The 22,029-nt window shown below is 32.3% G+C and overlaps 2 protein-coding genes and 2 non-coding genes across 5 annotated transcripts; 2 read left to right on the top strand and 2 right to left on the bottom strand.

Moving 5' to 3' along the window:
- Positions 1 to 442: 442 nt before the first annotated feature.
- On the bottom strand, positions 443 to 562 carry LOC140675692 (5S ribosomal RNA). The gene has a single exon (XR_012048431.1). It is a non-coding gene; the product is annotated as a 5S ribosomal RNA (ribosomal RNA).
- Positions 563 to 5,657: 5,095 nt separating this feature from the next.
- On the bottom strand, positions 5,658 to 7,257 carry LOC140675660 (uncharacterized). Its single transcript, XM_072910267.1, has 3 exons — positions 7,051 to 7,257; positions 6,594 to 6,795; positions 5,658 to 6,245 (listed from the first exon to the last, which is right to left on the bottom strand). The coding sequence occupies exons 1-3, from the start codon at positions 7,113 to 7,115 to the stop codon at positions 5,760 to 5,762; spliced, it is 753 nt and encodes a 250-aa protein (XP_072766368.1). The 5' UTR covers positions 7,116 to 7,257; the 3' UTR covers positions 5,658 to 5,759.
- A 3,824-nt stretch (positions 7,258 to 11,081) lies between these two features.
- On the top strand, positions 11,082 to 17,595 carry LOC140675641 (ubiquitin carboxyl-terminal hydrolase 22-like). Of its 2 annotated transcripts, none has more exons than XM_072910237.1 (8): positions 11,082 to 11,208; positions 11,758 to 12,126; positions 14,658 to 14,790; positions 14,923 to 15,138; positions 15,336 to 15,750; positions 15,861 to 16,292; positions 16,515 to 16,664; positions 16,815 to 17,595. In XM_072910237.1, the coding sequence occupies exons 2-8, from the start codon at positions 12,007 to 12,009 to the stop codon at positions 16,870 to 16,872; spliced, it is 1,524 nt and encodes a 507-aa protein (XP_072766338.1). In that variant the 5' UTR covers positions 11,082 to 11,208; positions 11,758 to 12,006; the 3' UTR covers positions 16,873 to 17,595. The 2 variants fall into 2 exon arrangements, with proteins under 2 accessions (XP_072766338.1, XP_072766339.1); XM_072910238.1 differs by lacking the exon at positions 11,082 to 11,208 and adding an exon at positions 11,426 to 11,645.
- Positions 17,596 to 21,870: 4,275 nt separating this feature from the next.
- LOC140675693 (5S ribosomal RNA) lies at positions 21,871 to 21,990 on the top strand. Its single transcript, XR_012048432.1, has one exon. It is a non-coding gene; the product is annotated as a 5S ribosomal RNA (ribosomal RNA).
- The last annotated feature ends 39 nt before the right edge of the window (positions 21,991 to 22,029 follow it).

Raw genomic sequence — 22,029 nt, 5'->3', positions numbered from 1 at the left:
ATTGAAAAACACTTTATTTAGCATATTGGTTATTCAAATTAAGGTGGAAGCACATAAAATTGCAGAAGCCGTAAGCAGAAGGCCAGATACCATAGCGCATACGTACGGTATCTGAATTTCCAATCTATATAAAAATACATAAGCATAGCCACAAGTATAAATTCATTGTAGCCGGTTCTACTAATTGTAAGTGAATCGCATTACAAAAAATTAAGAACATATCCACCTTTATTACATATATATTCAGAGACTCTTTGCTCTTCGTAATAATAGTACTATATTATTTTAATCGAAAGGTTTTATGAAACATTCTATATATTTATTTATAATTTAAAAATTTCAAGACAACTATTAATAAAATAAATTTTAATTTTCACAATAATTTAAGTATGTATTTAAAACAAAAAAATATATCAATATTTAAATTTGCAAAAAAGAGGAGTGTTAACAGCACATGGTGTTCCCAAGCGGTCACCCATCTAAGTACTGACCATGCCCAATGTTGCTTAACTTCAGTGATCGGACGAGAACTGGTGCTTTACAACGTGGTATGACCGTTAACAACAGTAATATTTCTGGTTGATATAAATATAGCAAAGCACTTGTGAAAAAATAGCTATTATAGGTTTTTTTTTTACATAAAACGTACTTTGCTTAAGGCCGGGTCTACAATAGCTGTAGTAAGCCTTAAGTCGTAAGAAATGAACTAATCATATTCATTATTCTTCTCTAAAGTCAATTGTAATTGGTTAATTTCTTACGGCTTAAGGGTCGAGAAGACCCACGGTGGAGACCTCATGCGGAGACTTCGAAACTACAAATTCTTTTCGACGATATTTCGGCTATAAATATGAAAGAATCATATTTAACAATGATATTCTTATTCAGGAGGATTTCTCGCAGCCCGCTAAAGAGCGATTTTTTGGAAAAAAGGCTTAAAATAAAATTTCATAAAATTGACATGAATAAGGTATACTGATCGTGAATGAAGTATATAGACCAGGTGCACCGATTGTAATTATTATAAATTTTTTTAAAGCCAAAATGCAAAATCCGGCTCTTTAGCGGGATAATAAACTTAAAAGGAATGTAGCAAAAAAAGTATTATAAAGAAATACTTCTTCGAGGCAAAATATTACCGAATAGAATATTGTATCTGTACCTAAAGTGCAAGTGCAGCTAATTGTAAAAAATTGAGTTGGCAGCATCGCTTGCTAAAGAGAGACAATAAAAGACAATAACATCGTCTTTGTCTCTCTTAAAATGCAATGATGTACGTATACAGACATACACCAATACATTGAATAAGAATTCATTTCTCAATGTTGGTGACAGTAGACCCTTAAAGGTCGACAGGACCGACAAGAAAATTCCAGCGTCACTGTCACCAAAATTGAGAAATGAATTCTTATTCAATGTATTGGTGTATGTATACGTACAAATATTGCATTTCAAGAGAGACAAAGACAACATTATTGTCTTTCATTGGCTGCGTTCAACAGAAATAGCAAATCAGCGAGCGTTTAGTGATTCTTTATTCTGATTGGTTTTTGCACTTAGATCCAACGAAGATCTAACTGCGAGAACCAATCACAATAAAGAATCACTAAACGCTCACTGATTTGCTTTCTCTGCTGAACGCAGCCATTGTCTCTCCTTAATAAGCGGTGCTACCAACATCGATTCGTTAGCTCTATTATAGGTACAGATAGCGATATTCTAATTTTTCGTATTTAGCTTTGAAAAAGTACTATTTCTTTATGAATTTTGTTTTAATATATTCTTTATAAAAATTGGAAGGTTTCTATAGAAAGCCGGATTTTGCAATTTGACTCTTAAAAATTTATAATAAATTTAATTCGAATTCAAGGAGCAACTACACCTGATCCGCGGTCAGCAGCACATTTTTGGAAATTTTATTTCGACCTTTTTTCAAAAAAATCGCTCTTTAGGAACATGCGGACAATGTTGCTGATTAAAAATATCATAATTTTATTGCGATTTTCTCTAAATTTTAGCTGTAATACGACAAAAACGAATCCGTAGTTCGCAGCCGGCCGATAGGAGTCTTCACAGTGCCTCCTGGGCTCCTGACTCGCCGCGAAACTTCGATGTCGACGGTGGCGACATCTAGTTCTGTCTGTTTCTCTCTTTTGGGAAATATGTCTGAAGCGAGAAATGACACCCCAATTTATGTTGCGACCTACGTCGTAATTATTTGCTTTTTGCTAGTATTGTGATGTGCAACGTATTTATAAAACTGATGAAAATAGACGGCTGCCAAGCTGTGTAAGGAATAAACTGTGTAAAGTAACATTTTCCTCTCTTTTCGACAGTTGTTAAATTACGTGTTTTTCCGCATTTCATTTCGGACAATTTACAGTTATTTATTAATTGTCAGGAGAAAGGATTACCAGCCGTCCATTTTTGTGCACAGGTGTGCTGAAGAGATTGGTAGTATTATTTCGTTGAAATATGTTTTTATTTACATGTCAGTCGCAACATAAATCAGGGTATCATTTCTCGCTATTTCTCGCTTGTGACGTCACGATTTCAATATGGCCGCGGTGACTACTCAGGAAGTTTAACATATCGTTCCAAATCAGTAGGTTGGTCGACCACGGAGGTAACTTTTACGACCGATCAAAATCGAGAAGTTGTAAAAGTTACCAAGGCAAACGATAAAGCCAGAAACACGTAAATTCCGTAATCGTAATTTTAGCTGTAACCGAAAAAATCAACCAATAACGAACGTCCATTGACGGCATCGCCGTTGAGACGCCATCAATGGACGCTCGTTATTGGTCGATTTTTACGATTATAGCTAAAATTACGATTACGGAATTTACGTGTTTCTGGTTTAAGAAAAAATAACATTTGTCGCTAAGGTCCGAATTCAAGAAGGATCCCAGTTGCGCACAGACCGATTGGACACAACCAATCATATCAACCGATGCTTAGGGTTACTAGCACGATTAGCCAATCAAACTAGTTTGTGTTCAATTGGTCTGTGTGCAACTGGGCTTCGCTCCAGAATTCATAGTCAATTCTCAAATCTTAAGACTTAAGGGTCGACAGGACCGGCAAGAAAATTCCAAAGTCACTGTCACCAACATTGAGAAATGAATTCTTATTCAATGTATTGGTGTATGTCTGTATACGTACAAACATTATTGCATTTTAAGAGAGACAAAGACGACGTTATTGTTTTTCATTGTCTCTCCTTAGCAAGCGATGTTACCAACATCGATTCGTTAGCTGTACCTTAGGTGCAGATATCCGCTTCTACAATATTTAGCTCATAAAGAAGTTATATTTCTTTGTGAAACTTTTTTTATATATTCTTTATATAATAACGTAGGTCGCTACAGAGCCAGATTTTGCATTTTTGACTCTAAAAAATTTATAATAAATTGATTTCGAATTCAAGGCGCAGCTACACCTGACTGCGGTAACTTTCGCGATCAGCAGCACATTTTTGGAAATTTCATTTCGATCTTTTTCTCAAAAAATTGCTCTGTAGCGACCTGCGAAATATCTTACTGATTACGAATATCACAATTTTATTAAGATTCTCTTTGTATTTTGGGTGTAATACTGTTTTTGCAAAACAGTAGTTCGCAGCCGGCCGATAGGAGTCTTCACAGTGCCTCCTGTCGACCCTTAAGAATTTTTTAAATCTATCCTATTCAACCAATGAAATGGTCGCATTTGAGAAACGACTATGGGCGCGTTCGGGAAGACATTATTAGCGCTAACAGCGTCATTCTATCTTTGTTACTCATTAAAAGTTGAACAAAGATAGAACGACGCTGTTAGCGCTAATAATGTCTCCCCGAACGTGCCCTATATGAATTCGGATCTAAGACGTTAGAGAATTTCGCCACAGGATTTGAATTATTTCAATAGATTATTTTAGTTAGGTATCATAGATGATTAATATTAATAAAATGAATAGTATTAAACTCGTAAAAGGACGTCACTCATTAGCACGCGATATAAATCAAGAAATACTTAAAAGTCCCAGTATTAATCTATTAGTTTATGATAAAATGAGTAAGTAATATAGGTTAAAATGAAAAAATTAAATTCTATACTTTTTGTGTTAGTTTTTTAATTTATTATGTTTGTACATGTTTTTAAGGTCTATTTCTTTTTTAATTACCACCATTGTTAGAGATAATATCATTTTTTAACCTTTGCATAGAGGAAATTCAAAGTAAAATAAATTCTATAAACTATTTCTCGTATAAATTCTTCGTCGCCGTCAGTATTACTGTCACTTTCCCATTCTGTAATAATACTCATAAAATGTTTACACGCATTAAAAATTCCGAGTGCTAGAAGTCTCTTCTTTTTTTTCTGCCATATTTGCTTTTACCGTTGTGTGTCCTAACATAGCAATATATGGGCGTTTTACAGCAAGTGACACAGACGACACAGTGTCCATTAGTGTAAGGGAGAACATTCGTTGTGTCTCACTTACACTAATGGACACTGTGTTACACTGTATCGTCTGTGTCTTTGCTGGAAAACGCCCATGATGTCTATGGTCCTAAAACCCGTTCCAAAACAACTGTTACCTTGGATTACCAAAGAGGAAAGAAACTAAGGAGGGAGCATTTGGTTTTAGCATGGGGACGGATATGCTATATATAAAAGTCGGTGCCCAAGATGGCCGCTCATGAGCGCCAAAATTGAATAAGTTTTCATTACAATATGATGGAAATAACTTATATATTAATTTCAATTATGGATTCTGAGAGTAGGCGATAAAAATAGGGAATGGAATAAAGTTTTGAATAAAATACTTTTTATTTTATTTTGAATAAAATTTTATTTTTGGACAGAATATTTTTTATTTTATTTAGAAAATGAAATATAATTGAAAAAAGTAAATTAAGTAACTAAAATAATATTAAATTTAGATTACATTTATTAAGTAAATATGGTATAAACTTTGTATATACCGAAACATTACATTTATTCAATCCTTTGTTCTTGTTTATAAAACTGATCCAGGCATTTTTTTGACTTTCGTTTTTTGGAAATCTGTTCTTCGTAAAAAAATATTTAGTAAATCAGATTAAAGCTATAATTTTAATATTATATTATACATAAACAAAGGATAAAAAAACAAGAAAAAAGTTTCTTTTTACCCTCTTAGACACAAAGGATAACCTGTAAATTATTAAATGATCATTATTTTTATTTAAGTTATTAACAAACCGATGAAATGTTATCCCATAATTTCATGCTTTGTTGGATACGCCACACGCTTGACAATATACCATTTTGTTCTTTAATTCTTATTTTCTTTAAAATAGGTATGTATAAGCAAATATACAGCATAAAAATACGTTATAGCTATAGAAAACATGCGCATTGCGCATGTCACAAAAGTCGGTTTCTAAGATGGCTGCCCAATTACTTCCGTTCTAAGTGAATCGTACCCCCACTACCGATATGCTCCCTCCTTAGTTTCTTTCCTCTTCAGATTACCGCATCCCCTACCACATCAATAACCTCCGAGGTTGACTAAAGTTAGTTTTGGAACGCAAATTATTGAATTATTGAATTTCTTACGCACATAATTATATGCTTTCCCTGAAAAAAAAGTGTAGTGTTATAGCGAATTTTCTGATTTTTTCTTGACATTGTTTTGAAATAGTGCCTTTATTAGTTGTTTTTTTAAATAATCTATTAATCAGTTGCTCATTTAGTCCAAACTCTTGCATTATTGTATAAACATTATCACTTCATATCAAGTTTTTATTATTAATCTTTTTTATAACAGATTTTAATTTGAATATTTGTTTTTGTTGATTCCAATTTTTTTTTTGCAATTTTCTAATAGCATTCGATTTTTCAGCAAGTAACCATCCCAACGATGCAATTTTATTTTTTAATATTTTCTTCGACGTATCGCTTGGTAAAATTTGCAATGAAATATCAGTTTCATGACTAAATATACTAGTGGAAGGCAACGATTCTATGTTGACATTTCTATTAGATGGTGGAGATTCTATATCATTTACATCGCTGAGTTGTGATACATCCGTTTGCAATGTATTAATATCAGCTGATTCTTCATTAAGTTTAGAAATATCTATATCGGAACATTCTACCAGTGCTGTATCTATTGTCGATGTGCTAGTTGCTGTGGTATCTATTAAAGATGTTTCATTAATATTTTCTGTCTGCAAAGGTATTGTCAGTGCACTGACTGATTTACTAATTTTTTCCTGCAAAGAGATATATTATTGTTACTCATTAAATTTTACTATCATGGAACTTTTATTTTACATTTACACTGCATGATGTCCAGTAGTTTCCATAACATTTGTCAATAATAATGTAATAATGACAATATTAACTGAAACAAGCTAATCTTTTTTCTTGGTTTTTTACTGATATAAATTTGTATACTATTATTGTATATACTATTGTATATATAAAAATTATTCTATTTTTTATAATTATTTTTATATTGTAATAACTAAGTAAAGTGAACTAAGTTAATCTTATACTGCAATACTATATTTCTAGTATAGAATAACATTCACTTTTTCCAGTATTTTATTAATACTTACGTATTTTGATCTCAAAATATATATTGTTGGTATTGAAAACGGTTTCAAACGAACTTTCACAGTGGAGGTTTTGTCAAAACATGATTCCTCAAAGTGTTGCGAACAGATCATTGTGCATTTGAAGTTTTGTATTTCGTGTAACCCTTTGTGCTTCTTAATAAAATTTATCCAAGCACATTTTTGATTTTCGTTTTTCGGGAACCTGTAAAAAATTATCGGAAGGATCTCAGTTGCGCACAGACCGATTCGACACAACCAATCATATCAACTGATGCTTATAGGGTCACCAGCATGATTAGCCAATCAAACCAGTTTGTGTCCAATCGATTTGTGTGCAACTGGGCCTCACTCAATTATCTAATAATTTTATGTGGATCTAATGATTTGAAAATTGTATATCTAAATAAAACATAACCTTCAAAACATTCTTGTTATTATATTAATGACAATTACTAACCGATGAAATGTTATGCCATAATTTCGCGCTGTTGTTGTTATGCCACAAGCCTGACAATGTACCATTTTATTTCATTATTTTCTTTAGACTTAATTGTGCAAAATAATACGCACATGTGTCTAACAACAGCTGCAGACGATGCTAATAAGCGTCAAAAAAGTGGACACTCAAAATGGCGGCTTCCGTCAGCAATTTGGCTAGTCCCCACCACCGATACATTCCCTCCTGTTTCTTTTTACTCTTTGGGATCCAGCCACGTAATTCCGCCGGCCGTAAAATGAATCCAGTTAGCGCCACTGTACGGCGGAGAAAAAGCGTTCCCTGAAAAACGGCGGCATGACCCTTCTCAGGTTTCTCTTTGATGTATATATGTACAGTCGGACACAGACTTCTATACTATAACTAGACGGCTAACTTCCTTATATATTAGACCTAAAAAGTGACCCCGAAAAATATGTACAACATTAGTAGAATAGAGAAAAGGAGGGGATAGATATATAATATGGCTACTATAGAAAACTCGTGTGTGAGTGACATTGGCTGCGTTCAGCAGAGAAAGCAAATCAGTGAGAGCTTAGTGATTCTTTATTGTGATTGGTTCTTGCATTTAGACCTTCGATGGATCTAAGTGCAAAAACCAATCACAATAAAGAATTACTAAGCGCTCACTGATTTACTTTCTCTGCTGAACGCAGTTATTGCTTTAAATTCAACCAATCAGCGTGACTGTCATCCTACTAATGATGACGCATGCGCATAAGTTTGTACATACTTTTCGGTGTTATGTACTTTGCCGGAGTTAGCAGTCTAGTTGTATATAGAAGTCTGTGGTCGGAGTTCTTATCTTACGACATTTTCAGTCCGGAATCTTCCCCTTAAACCTCTGATCCTACGACAAAAATTTGAGAGTGAGGGTATAATTCCCCTTTCGCAGTCGTAGTATGAGAAGATTTTTTGTCGTAGGATAAGAGGTTTCGTAGCATAAGAGGGTCTTAGGATAAGAGGTCCGACTGTATTTTTTACTATGGTCGGTATTCATAGTCTGACCTTATATTTAAGATCATCTTAAGATCCCGTTCAACCAATCAATTAGTCGTATAGCATCATTTTATTGGTTAAACGAGATCTTAAGACGATCTTAAATATAAGATCGAACTATGGCCGGTATTTATAGTCCGTTCTTATATATAAGATCATTTTAAGACATGTTTTTAGTTTACTTAAGACTACGTTCAGCCAATCAGATGGCCGAATAGAATTTTAAGACTTTACTTAAGACGAACTTGAATGTAAGAACGGACTATGAATACCGGCTTGAGACCCCGTATGTTACATTTGTATGTACATATATATCATAGGTATTCATAGTCCGTTCTTATATTTAAGCTCGTCTTAAGTAAAGTCTTAGGCTCGTATTCTAAGCGTATATTTAGTGGCACATTTATAGATCACTTTTAGAGGTGCTGATAAATGTTCTGGTAATACGACTAAAATCCGTCATATTCTCACCCTTTGACTATATAAGTATAGACTGCTAATACTCCCACTTTTCCCATTAGAGCAAGTGAGAGGTCTTTCAGCCAACATTCATTGACAGGTCAAATACCAAAACCCCTGGAGATTCAAATCATAAAGTAATATTAATTGTAAAAAAAATAATAATACTTTAAATTTTATTAGATAAATTTTATTATATAATATGAAAAAATTATTAGATATAATATTTATTATATTTTTTTCTTTTATTTTTTACATTTTATAAAATTTTTATATACTTATCCTATTGATCAGAAAAAATAACAGTTTTCGTTAGCGTGTGCCTCACGAATGTTTTGTACTGATTTAATGTACTTTCTTTGCCAAAATAACTTAATTTAACTTTAAAAAAATGCTTAATATTAACTTAATTATGAAATATTTATGATTTTTCATAAGATCCATATCTTTTACATGATAATCAAAAATAATAAATATTTTGGACATATTAATGTATCTTAAGGTAAGTATAATCATTTTTTGCATAACGTTCTTAATTTTTAATTCATTTTTTAATCTAAAAAAATTGAATATTTTTTCCGCAGCTGTTAAAATTATTAATGTATCCACTCTCGGATATCGCAAAAAGTCGAAACTCTTTCTTTTTATAATTGAGGATGGTACTTCGTTACATTCATTTAATAATTGACAACAAGTATTACATTTAATCTTTATTAATATTTGTTTTTCAATGAAACCTGCAATATATTTGGCTGTATGCGCAGATACAGAATTTATTATATGCATAGGTATGTCATCTATATCGTACCCTGTATCTATTTCATTTAATTTTTCAGTATTTATTTTTTAGATAGCAACAGACATGACGTCACATTTTAGTTCGCCGTTTTATCGTTGGTATTTTATAGCGCTGTAAGCACTTTACTTGTATAGTCAAAGTTCTCACCGCACATTTATAGCGCCTTTAAGTTAGAGGTACATTTTGACTATCATGTCATACATCATGCGAATTGCTCGTTTATGGCGGCACTGTGATTGGTCGTCGCGCGGTCAATTACGCGCCATAAGATAAATTTACAACTTCATTATAAATTTCAAAAGCATCTATTCTATTTCGAAACATTCGCGACTCAAGTTCACGTACTGCATTTATTTCCCGAACTCCAATCGCATGATCAGTATCTTCCAAAATACATCCATGATTATTTACTTTCGAACTTTTGTATATATTTTTGTATTTATTTTGTACTTTTGTATGTACTTTTCTAGTTTAGTACTATTGTATTAACTTTTCGCAATTTATATACTTTGCTTTACACACTGATGCACTGTTAAGATAAAGAAAATTTTTAAAGTGCCTAAATATCAAAATTATTGTTGTGTAAAATCTCTATTAATTGTAAGAAACTCGATATATATCTATTTTATTAACAAAATCAATCATATAAAATCAATTAAACTTGTCAATCGTACCGTAACTGTTACGCACAGAGTGCTTTTATCTTGCTAAAAGGTGCCTCCGACCATATTTAGCGGCGCATCTATCGATATGGCATAAATGTGCTACAAATGTGGCTCAGAATAGGATTTTCACCATAAAGTTGCGCTTTTAGGCTAAACATGGCGGTCCGCCTCTAAATGCACTGTTAAATGTACGCTTAGAATACTGTCACATTTAGCGCGTCATCTAAGGCACATTTAGAGGCACATTTAGCGATAAATGTGAGCTCAGAATACGGGCCTTAAAATTCTATTCGACCATCTGATTGGCTGAACGTAGTCTTAAGTCGACTAAAAACATGTCTTAAGATGATCTTATATACATGAACGGACTATGAATACCGGCCCTTGTTTCTCTTTTTCAGAGAGCTTTGCGGCTCCATAAAGTTAGCCGAATCACTTTGATTTTTTTATAAAAATATTCGGCTAACTTTACTTCAAAATTTTAATTATTTAATTAAAAAAAACGATGAACCATCAAACGTTTTAATTGGACTACCAATTACTACCAAACGATTTTCTATCATGTAAGACCAATTTGGACAAAATTGCTTAATAAAAAAATATATTGATGCGGCTAATTTTACAGTCATGTCGTCATTTTACCGCACATGATTTTTTTCATTTTTCGGATAAACTATGAACCACCAAACGTTGTAAAAAATTTATTCGTGACGACCTAACGATTCTGCATCGAATAAGCTCTTGTTTAACTCGATTGGACGAAAAATAAAAATATTCGGCTAACTTTACTTCGAAATTTTAATTATTTAATTAAAAAAAAACGATTAACTACCAAACGTTTTAATTAGACTACCAATCACCACCAAACTACCACCAAACGATTAGTTAATTTTAATTATAAAAAAATCAAAGTGATTCGGCTAACTTTATGGAGCTGAGCTTTGCGCATGCGCGAAAAAGAGAGAGAACGCATCAAGCCATTCAGAGTGTGTTTTTTTCTACCTGAACTTACCCCCACTCTGACTATGGCCAGTCTATTCTTACCATGTCTATGGCAAAAGCTCTATGACGTTATCGGCATCTGCCAGATGACGCTTCTTTTGCCGGCGTCGACAGTGACCGGTTGATGTCCGTGATCGGATCAGAGCGAAGTCGGAGAACGTGGGATATATTAAAAAGACGAGAATTGAAGCGAGAGTAAGAAACCTATAGTGTGTTATAATTGCTATTGTTTTCCTCTCTTTCTTTCTTTCTCTCTCTCTCTCTCTGTTTCTCTCGCTCGTTCGTTTGTTCGCTCGCCATTACTTGTCGCGTTTCTCTCTCTCTCTCTCTCTCTTTCTCTCTCTCTCTCTCTCTCTCCCCCTCCCCCTCCCCCTCCCCCTCCCCCTTCTTTCACCACGATTGACACGAGCAGAGTTCGACGATCACGTACCTAGTTCAACATAGTTTGTTGCCGCCCGTGAAGGGGAGTGGATGTATTCAAATGTGTTTAGTTCTTATTTTTTATTTTTGTTCTCTTCTTAAAAGGATTTTGAGAATATCATATTTCTTATATTTTTTTTACATTCATTCATTTTTTGTTTACTTATTTTCACCTATCGACGGCCAGATTAGACCCCTCTTTTTGGGTCAACGTAGGTCTCTAAATTAAATACTTGGAAGAAGAAGACCGATTACGTTCTCGCACGTGAACGGAAGTAGCGAGTTCGGAGCTTCTCCTCGTACCTTTTTTTTCATTTTCCCTAGGCCCACTCTCTTTTCCATGTCAACAATACGCGCGCTCCTGCCAAGGCCAGCAGTGAGCTACGCCCCTCACGTCGTTGCCGTCGTTATCGGAGGATCGTTTCGTACATCGTATTCACGGTGCCATCGCAAGATCTCGAGGATTGTCGACGGCATCATCGAATATCCGGAGTCGATAAGAAAAGGGCGGACGAGGGGAAGGGGGAGGAGGAGAACGTGCGGTCGTGTTGGCGTTGCTCCTGCCAGCCTGAGATGAGCGACCATGGTTGCATACATTTGAATAATTTTAAAGCAGCCAAAGGTATCCAGCCGTACAAAGTGATACACTCGTATTTTGTGACTAGTACATCGACCGAGGCACGTGTCAGAAAGGTATATATATGTTCTACCTCTTTCTCGCGTACGATATAAAATTCGGATTCTTTATCGAGCATTTTTCGAGATTCTCCGCTTGATTTTCGTTGGGTCTTTTCTGCTCACTTATTTAAGGAAGAATTTTATCAGTTACCATCGAAAGTATATTTTAAGAATTATGAATTTGACATTAGGCACTTTTAACCTTTCAAACTATAAAATTAATAATTAATTTGTTGAGTTCAAGTTAAGATTTATCCTATAGATCTAAAACTGAGGGATTCGTCACTAACAGTTATAATATACAAAAATTACCCTTTGATACGGATTATCCTTAAATTATATCTCGGATTACTTAAGATTACCTAATAGTATCTCAAATTAAAAATAAATTTTGAAAAAGAAATTTTACTTTAAATTATTTTAACGCTAAAGATTATTTAGATTTACCAAAAATAACCTTACCCAAAATTTTGTTGGGATTGCCGCTGAATTACCTAGCCCTTGTACAAAAATTACCTCAGTGACCTCAGTACCCCTCATCTAAAACTTATTTTTATGAATTTTTGTGCACAGTTTATTCTATAAAATTTTCATTTTATAAAATAATAGTTACTAAAAAAGTTAGTTTGATATAAGGTAATATTTACGATTTAAGATTAATTTATCTTCTACAGGACAAATTTTTTACTTTAACTCATAAATTGATTATTAATTTTATATTGCAAAAAGTTTTTGCAGTGTCAAATTTATGAATCTTGAAATTTATTTATTAACTTTTGACATAATTGATCCATTCTCCCTTAAATCTATAAGTATCTCTTGTCTGTTTTATTTTATATTTTCCTCTGCTTTGTTTATTTTAATTTGATACGTATATATATTCTAAAGTCATAAACAATTTAAATCATTCAATCAAACAAAGAAATCTCCTTTATTCTGATTGGTCAATCATTCCATTAAAAAAACATTTTAAGTGTTTAAAGTCTGCAAATAGAATAATGTACAAAATTATTGTTTTTCAACAAGTTAAGATGTTTATTGTGTTGTCACTTAGTATATTCAATAAATTTTACAATTATTGGTTATAAATTTATGGTTATTGGTTTATTTATGTTAATATGAGCGTAATGCACATAAAAGTGCAAAATAAGCATTTTTTAAATGATTAAGAGGATGCTGGACTATTGATCGAGTTCTAACAAAACAATATATTTGCTTAATATAAAAGTTACAATTTATACACATAAAATAAAATAGGTTCTCCCGGGACAGAATTGCATGAATGAATATTTGTGAACTTTTAGAAATGAGTTTAAAAGCCTAGATAAAAAAAATTTCGTTGCAGAAAATATTGTTGGCGTACAACATTTTCTGCAACGAAATTTTTTTTATCTAGGCTTCTAAACTCATTTCTAAAAGGTCACAAATATTCTTTCATGCAATTCTGTCCCGGGAGAACCTATTTATTCATTTTTATGTGTATAAATTGCAACTTTTACATTAAGCAAATATATTGTTTCGTTAGGTTAAACTCGGTCGGTAATCTAGCATCCCCTTAATATTTTTATAAATATTTATATAATATATTAAATATGTTGAAGAGTTACTAATTAAAATTGGACAAATTTTTTGTCAAATTATTAATAAAATTAACATTATTAACAATTAATTTTTTATTTAAAATTTATTTGTTAGTAAAGTTAATAACTTTTACTTTATTTTTATTTTAGTTATATATCAGAATTTATTTAAATAAAATTTTATGTTTGTGTATGTCAGAGAGAGAGAGAGAGAGAGAGAGAGAGAGAGAGAGAGAGAGAGAGAGAGAGAGAGAGAGAGAGAGAATGAACATATATAATTGTGATAAATAAAAAAGATTATAATTTTAGATCACAGATCTTTAATTTTGAAAAAAATTGCTTCTTAGGAAGATTGATTAAGTTTTGAATGTTGCATATTAGATGTCTTCCATTTAGCAATACAAATCGACACAAGTATCTTTCTGTTTTTTTTCAACATGTGATACTAAAGATAAAATGACATCAACTTGTGTCGCTAAATGGAAAGCACTTATTGTATAGAAATAAACAATAATATTTTTATATAAAGAAAACTATATTTTGCATTTTCCTTTTTTATGAGATGATTATTAAATTATGAAAAATATTTTTCTATTGCCATCTTGACTTGCAGTTAAACATTTATGTTTAATTGTAACAATGAATAGAAGAACCAAAGAATGAATTGAAAGATGAATGAATTATCTTAATAAAGAAATATATATTTAAGGTAAAATAAGGAATGTAATATTATATAAAAATATAGAACTGTGTTAAAAGCACGAGACTTTGTTAAAAATTATAATTTAAAAAAATTGTTCTAATTAAGCTTAAAATTGATAAGGTAGTGACTATTCTACATATTTAATCTTATCTTTTATATGCATTTTAAGATTATTAAATGTGCATATATATATAATGTATGTATACACAAAGTAAAGTAAAACATAAAAAAATGAAATCAATACTGAACATTTTATTTTACAGGCTGTGAGCTGTTTATGTCACATATGTAAAACATACAAGGATCGTCTACATTCTTGTCTTCATTGTATATTCTTTGGTTGCTATATAAAAGGTCACATACAAGAGCATGCAAAAACGAAGAAACATTTTTTAGGTAACGAAATAAATTTTAATTTTAACTATTTTATATATCCAAACGTTATTAAAAATAAAATTATACAATATAAATCTTAATTCTATTTATTATTTATATATATTCTATTATTTTACAACTAATTGATTTTAGCCGTGGATCTATGTTATGGAAATATCTTGTGCTTCCAATGTGGCGATTATGTATATGACAGAGAGTTGTTAGCAGTGGCAAAGGTACAATGGAGCGAGTCAGCAAAATCCTTGAGCTTCGGGGAGTTTTACCGGGCGTGGGAACCCTCACAGATAGAAGCAGAATTGCTCAGAAAACACCCGCGCCGAAGACGTGTCGTAGAAAATACCACTATAGGTATTTAATAGAAAAACTTTTAGCATTTAATCTAAATATCTAAATAGAGTTAATGTTAAGTGTATCTGTACAATTTTAAATTTGATTTAGTCGCATACCATATCATTTTCAGAGATGAATAACATAATTTGATAATTAAGATCCAATTGTCACTTCTTATATAACAGTATAAAAATCTATTTTGTTTTGACCTATAGGTTTAAGAGGATTAATCAATCTCGGACAAACCTGTTTTATGAATTGCATCGTACAAGTGCTGATTCATACTCCCTTGTTACGAGATTACTTCCTTGCTGACCGTCATCACTGCCCACAACCGAGTCGCTGTCTGGTCTGCGAAGTATCCCATTTATTCCAGGAATTTTATTCAGGCAACAAGGCACCACTGACGCTTCATAAACTTCTTCATCTGATTTGGACACATGTCAAACATCTGGCGGGCTATGAGCAGCAAGATGCCCACGAATTCTTTATTGCCACACTGGACGTTCTTCATAGACATTGCGAAGCCGCTCCAATATTAGTCAAAGATAATCCTCATCATTGCAATTGCATCATTGATCAGATATTTACTGGAGGCCTTCAAAGCGATGTTGTATGCCAGGTTTGCAAGTATGTTAATTTTTCATCTTTAGAGAAAGCGTATCTAGTCCATAAGAAAAGTAAATGTATAATATATCATATATAAATTTGTTTCAAAGTACCTCAATTTGTTGTTTTAGCGGAGTGTCTACTACAATAGATCCATTTTGGGATATATCTTTGGATCTAGGTCCGGCTGCTGATAGTTCTGGTTCCGATTCATCTGGGCTTCCTACTTCTCTGTTAGATTGTTTGGAAAGATTTACTAGAGCTGAGCATTTGGGTTCTACCGTAAAGATCAAATGTAGCAATTGTGAGACTTATCAGGAAAGCACGAAGCAGCTAACAATGAAGCAGTTGCCAATCGTGGCTAGTTTTCATTTAAAACGTTTTGAACACTCTAGCATCCAAGATAAGATATGTAAAAAGGAGAAGATTTCCACATTCATCTCTTTCCCAGAACAACTAGACATGACACCGTTTATGTCGCACAAGCGTAATGGTAACAACAATAGCGCTCTGATGGATGGTTTATCAAAAAATGGAGAGAATATGACTTTCAGTGATAATAGGTAGTGATAATCCACATGAATTAATTTTTAATTCTTTTTTGTTCTCATTCGTTTAATCAAGTATATTGTTTTACTACGCGAATTTTTTAATTCATCAATTGCTCAATCGCATGATGCGTAAATGCAGCATGTATAGCTGTATTGACGCTTTATGCGATTGATTAATCGATGAATTAAAAAACTTGCCCTATTTTAAATTAAAAATCTAATTGTTAATAATAGGTACTCTCTATTTGCTGTGATAAATCACAAGGGTTCTTTAGAGACTGGACATTATACTGCTTTCATCAGACAACAGAGGGATCAATGGTTCAAATGTGATGATCATTTAATTACAAAAGCTAGGTTGAAGGATGTCTTGACTAGTGAAGGGTAAAATAATAGGCACTATACTTAGAAAGAATAAAAATAAATAATCTAAAATTATTAAAATTTTTGGATTTATATCTTTTTTGTATTCTTTTCACATAAAAGATATAAAAAAGAAAATCTTGGTCATTGTTTAAAGTTTTTGCTTTTCAGATATCTTCTATTTTATCACAAGCAGATTTTGGAGTATGGTCGGAATAATAAAATATAAGACAGAGACGAAGAAAGAAAAGATGGATTAAGATAAATAATTTAACAAAGAACTGCTATTTCCTTCCTCCCCTGAAGTTAGACATTGATGACGCTTTACGTTTGCCGGAAATAAATTATTGTCACCGTCATTTTTTCATTTTGCCGGTGCATTTTGTGTTCGATGGGTTACGCCGACTGACTGTCCAGTCGAAATATGTGTGTATGTTCTAAACATAATGTAAGCATAGATATTAAGATTAGCTCAATTTTTTTAAATCAACTTATTACAATTTTTGTAAATCGCTGATTATTGTTATACTCTGACCTGACACTTATATACATGATGTGCTGGGGATAGGCCTCGAGTGCATCTCTTAATTTTTGCACTTCTGCCAGCAGAATGTCATATTACCGATCTCTGAAATGTTCCAATGTACTTGATATTGGGTTGTCGCAAATACAAAAGATATTTTTAACTGTTTAATATAAAAATTAATAAGTTTATAATATTTTTTATATTTACAAATTTAATTTTTCAATTTCCAATACAATTGAATAAAATTTCGTACGTGATAAAACAAACTAATTCTCTCCTGAGTACTCGCCGTGCAACTCTGATTTGACGGTGGCGACATGACAAATTACAGAAATTGTTTTATTATTGAATTCGATATTTTATGTAAGACAACCTGATATTTTTTTGCATGCATATAGAAGTGTATACCAATGTAGTGATATAATTTCTTAATTATAATGGCTATCCCTAGACGACTCAATTTTGTGTACAGATGTAATAACAGTAAATATAAGAATATTATATATTTCAAGGCGGATGGACTTTCTTGCTGAACTTCGTATAATAAAAATCTCTGATATGTTGTTCTGGTTAGTTTTTCTTTAGTTCCCTTTATGTACATATTTAGTTTCTTATAATATATGTTACACACACACATATATATATATATATATATATATATATATATATATATATATATATATACACACACACACACACATACAGGGTGTCTCAAAACGACCGTACCACCTCTCGGGTGCAGGTAGAGCGGGTTAAGACTCCTGAGTAATCACCGCGGCCATATTGAAATCGTGACGTCATAAGCGAGAAATGACACCCTAATTTATGTTACGACTGACATGTAAATAAAAACATATTTCAACGAAATAATACTACCAATCTTTTCAGAACATTTGTAAAAATGGATGGCTGGTAATCTTTTCTCCTGACAATTGATAAATAACTGTAAATTGAGTCCGAAATGAACCCTTGAAATGCGGAAAAACACGCGATTTGACTGTCGAAAGGAGAGGAAAATGTTACTTTACACAGTTTATTCCTTATACAGCTTGGCAGCCGTCCATTTTCACAAGTTTCATAAATACGTTGCACATCGCAACACTAGCAAAAAGCAAATAATTACGACGTAGGTCGCAACATAAATTGGACTGTCATTTCTCGCTTCTGACATATTTCCCAAAAGAGAGAAAGAGACAGAACTATATGTCGCCACCGTCGACATCGAAGTTCCGCGGCGAGTACTCAGGAGCCTAGAAGGCACTGTGAAGACTCCTATCGGCCGGCTGCGAATTACTGTTTCGCAAAAACAGTATTACAGCCAAAATACCAAGAGAATCTTAATAAAGATTTGATATTCGTAATCAGTAGGATATTTGACAGGTCGCTACAGAGCGATTTTTTGAGAAAAAGATCAAAATAAAATTTCCAAAAATGTGTTGTTGATCGCGAAAGTTACCGCGGTCAGGTGTAGTTGCGCCTTGAATTCGAAATCAATTTATTATAAATTTTTTAGAGTCAAAAATGCAAAATCTGACTCTTTAGCGACCTGCGTTATTATATAAAGAATATATAAAAAAAGTTTTACAAAGAAATATAACTTCTTTATGAGCTAAATATTGTAGAAGCGGATATCGCTATCTGCACCTAAGGTACAGCTAACAGAAATATTGGCAGCATCGCGTGAGACAAGATAGAAAAGGATCGTGCATCCTTGTTCTTCTAACATATCGGTCTGAAAATGCTTTCTGGTCTCGTGGCAGAAAGCAGTAATGTAACAAGGCTAATGGGCGCCCACTTTTTGTGAAATTTATATTTGCATATATACATATATGTATATATATGTCCAAGTGTAGTTAAAATTATATATACGATAAAATATTGTTTGATGATGATGAATAATAACAATAGAATAATTGCTAACAAAATAAACTATTATAGTATGTAGAACACGGGCGCCTGTTAGACTTGGCATTTTATTGCTTTTTCGCTATCAATATTTTATTATTTTATTATATATATCATCTGCACGATGCGATCTATGATTTCGCAAGAACAATATTACGGCTAAAATATATAAAGAGTTATAATAAAATCATGATATTTGTAATTTTTATTTATATTGGTCAATGACATCCTGCATCGCTTGGGAAGTAGTGGCGCGAAAAATTTTGTTAGATAAGCGCTAAAAGGAGTTTTTAGTGGGTACGAGTCCTACATAACCCCTCCGGAACAGCCGGTGGAGTATGCATAAAGCATTTTCCCCTCAAAAAAAAAAAAAGATAATGTATTGTACTCAATAATATATTTATATATATATTTTCGCTACTGACGTAACTGGTTAAACTGTGGTAGCGTCGGCACCTTTGATGTTGAGGTTTATGAATCACATGACCCATCGCCATATTCTTGGTTGGAAAATGCGCCAAGTATAAATGTGAAATTAAAAATATCAAAAGTAAAATATTTTTATTTAAAAATTAAAACATACTAAAAATTTTAAAAAATAATATTTTGAAGATATATTTATAAATACTTTTTTTTATATAAAATATATAATAAGTAAGATAATAAAAAAAAAACATACTAAAAAGTAAATTATACATATTTTACGTATAAGATAACGCAAATGAATAAGATTTATATATGCATTTTATAAAAGAATATATAATTATAAGATAATTTATTTTGTTCTTAAAAGTATGAACAAAATACACATAAATAAAAAAATATAACTAATTTTTAAATTCTTTTTTTATTTCTTAATTTGTTATCAAAAAAGTTACAAATAGTTGAAGTGTTAAGGCACAAATAATTATGTTCACATCCTGATGTTTTGCATTTAGCAAAAAACTAAAAAGAATCAAAAAATAATGAAAATTAAAAATAATAAAATAATTTAAACTAAAAATAAATAATAAAATTATAAAATAACAACAAAATAATAAATTAACAATAAATTAAAAATAAAAATTTTATCTTTTAGGATCTTTCGGAAATCAAAAAAAAACTAATTCCCTTTGTACCCGTAACATTTTTACAATTTGTTACTGCACAAATATATCCGCCCAATTTTATTTTATATGAATAGGCCTAACCTGTTCTCCATTCACTCTGACATAAACACAGACTTCTATATACAACTAGACTGCTAACTCCGGCAAAGTACATAACACCGAAAAATATGTACAAACTTATGCGCATGCGTCATCATTAGTAGGATGACAGTCACACTAATGATGACGCATGCTAATTGATTGAATTTAAAGCAATGTCACTCACACACGAGTTTTCTATAATAGCCATATTATATATCTATCCCCTCCTTTTCTCTATCCTACTAATGTTGTACATATTTTTCGGGGTCATTTTTTAGGTCAAATATATAAGGAAGTTAGCGGTCTAGTTATAGTATAGAAGTCTGTGGACATAAACCAACAACGCTGTCATATTGTTAGTTGGATTTTTCGCGCATTCCAGTGAGAAATGACCCACCGATCAATATCAAATTGACATCGAATCGACATCAAATCATCGAAATTACATCGAATTGAGATCAAATTGATATCGATTTGATAAGTCATTTCTCACTGGGATGTGCACTGCAACTCAGGACCTTGATTTTTGTCTACTGTCGTAACTGGTTAAACTGTGTTTTCAGGCCGTATCCCGGTAATCCGATTTGCTTGAGGAGTAACAAGAACAGCGCAATTGCGCGATATTTAAAATTTTGTATAAGTTACTAAAACGCATGCGCGCGTGACCGCAGCGCACGTCCATATCACTATACGTCGCCCGTCGTCATTTTACCGCACATGATTTTTTTCATTTTTGGATAAACTATGGATCACCAAAAGTTGTAAAAAATTTATTCGTGACCTAACGATTCTGCATCGAATAAGTTCTTGTTTAACTTGATTGGACAAAAAATAAAAATGTTCGGCTAACTTTACTTCGAAATTTTAATTATTTAATTTTAATAAAACGATGAATGATCAAACGTTTTAATTGGATGACCAATCATCACCAAACGATGACCAAACGATTAGTTAATTTTAATTATAAAAAAATCAATGTAGTTCGGCTAACTGTACGGAGCTGGTGCAGATAGCGATATCCGCTTCTACAATATTTAGCTCAAAAAGAAATTATATTTCTTCGTAAAACTTTATTTATATATTTTTTATATAATAACGCAGGTCGCTACAGAGCCAGATTTTGCATGTTTGACTCTAAAAAATTTATAATAAATTGATTTTGAATTCAAGGCGCAGCTACACCTGATCGCAGTGACTCTCGCGATCAGCAGCACATTTTTGGAAATTTTATTTCGATCTTTTTCTCAAAAAATCGCTCTGTAGCGACCTGCAAAATATCCTACTTACGAATATCACAATTTTATTAAGATTCTCTTTGTATTTTGGCTGTAATACTGTTTTTGCGAAAGAGTAGTTCGCAGCCGGCCGATAGAAGTCTCCACAGTGCCTCCTGTCGACCCTTAAGCCGTAAGAAATTAACCAATTACAATTGACTTTAGAGAAGTATAATGAATATTATTAGTTCATTTCTTACGACTTAAGGCTTACTACAGTTATTGTAGACCCGGCCTTAAGCAAAGTACGTTTTATGTAAAAAAAAAACCTATAATAACTATTTTTTCGCAAGTGCTTTGATATATCTATATCAACCAGAAATATTACTGTTGTTAACGGTCATACCACGTTGTAAAGCACCAGTTCTCGTCGGATCACTGAAGTTAAGCAACATTGGGCATGGTCAGTACTTGGATGGGTGACCGCTTGGGAACACCATGTGCTGTTGACACTCTTCTTTTTTGCAAATTTAAATATTAATATTTTTTGT

Source organism: Anoplolepis gracilipes, unplaced genomic scaffold (assembly GCF_047496725.1).
Source record: "Anoplolepis gracilipes unplaced genomic scaffold, ASM4749672v1 Contig20, whole genome shotgun sequence".
In the NCBI taxonomy this organism is placed as follows: domain Eukaryota; kingdom Metazoa; phylum Arthropoda; class Insecta; order Hymenoptera; family Formicidae; genus Anoplolepis; species Anoplolepis gracilipes.
Note: the sequence above shows the minus strand (reverse complement) of the source record. Positions and strands in the feature narration are given on the sequence as shown.

What these genes read in the sequence shown, in the direction of transcription:
- LOC140675660 (XM_072910267.1), bottom strand. Translation starts at nt 7,115, where the DNA reads ATGGTACATTGTCAGGCTTGTGGCATAACAACAACAGCGCGAAATTAT. An exon ending in TATGGCATAACATTTCATCG is followed by an intron (nt 6,796 to 7,050) that starts GTTAGTAATTGT and finishes AATTTTTTACAG; the next exon opens with GTTCCCGAAAAACGAAAATC. An exon ending in ATATTTTGAGATCAAAATAC is followed by an intron (nt 6,246 to 6,593) that starts GTAAGTATTAAT and finishes ATCTCTTTGCAG; the next exon opens with GAAAAAATTAGTAAATCAGT.
- LOC140675641 (XM_072910237.1), top strand. Translation starts at nt 12,007, where the DNA reads ATGAGCGACCATGGTTGCATACATTTGAATAATTTTAAAGCAGCCAAA. An exon ending in ATGACTTTCAGTGATAATAG is followed by an intron (nt 16,293 to 16,514) that starts GTAGTGATAATC and finishes TGTTAATAATAG; the next exon opens with GTACTCTCTATTTGCTGTGA. An exon ending in GATGTCTTGACTAGTGAAGG is followed by an intron (nt 16,665 to 16,814) that starts GTAAAATAATAG and finishes TTTGCTTTTCAG; the next exon opens with ATATCTTCTATTTTATCACA.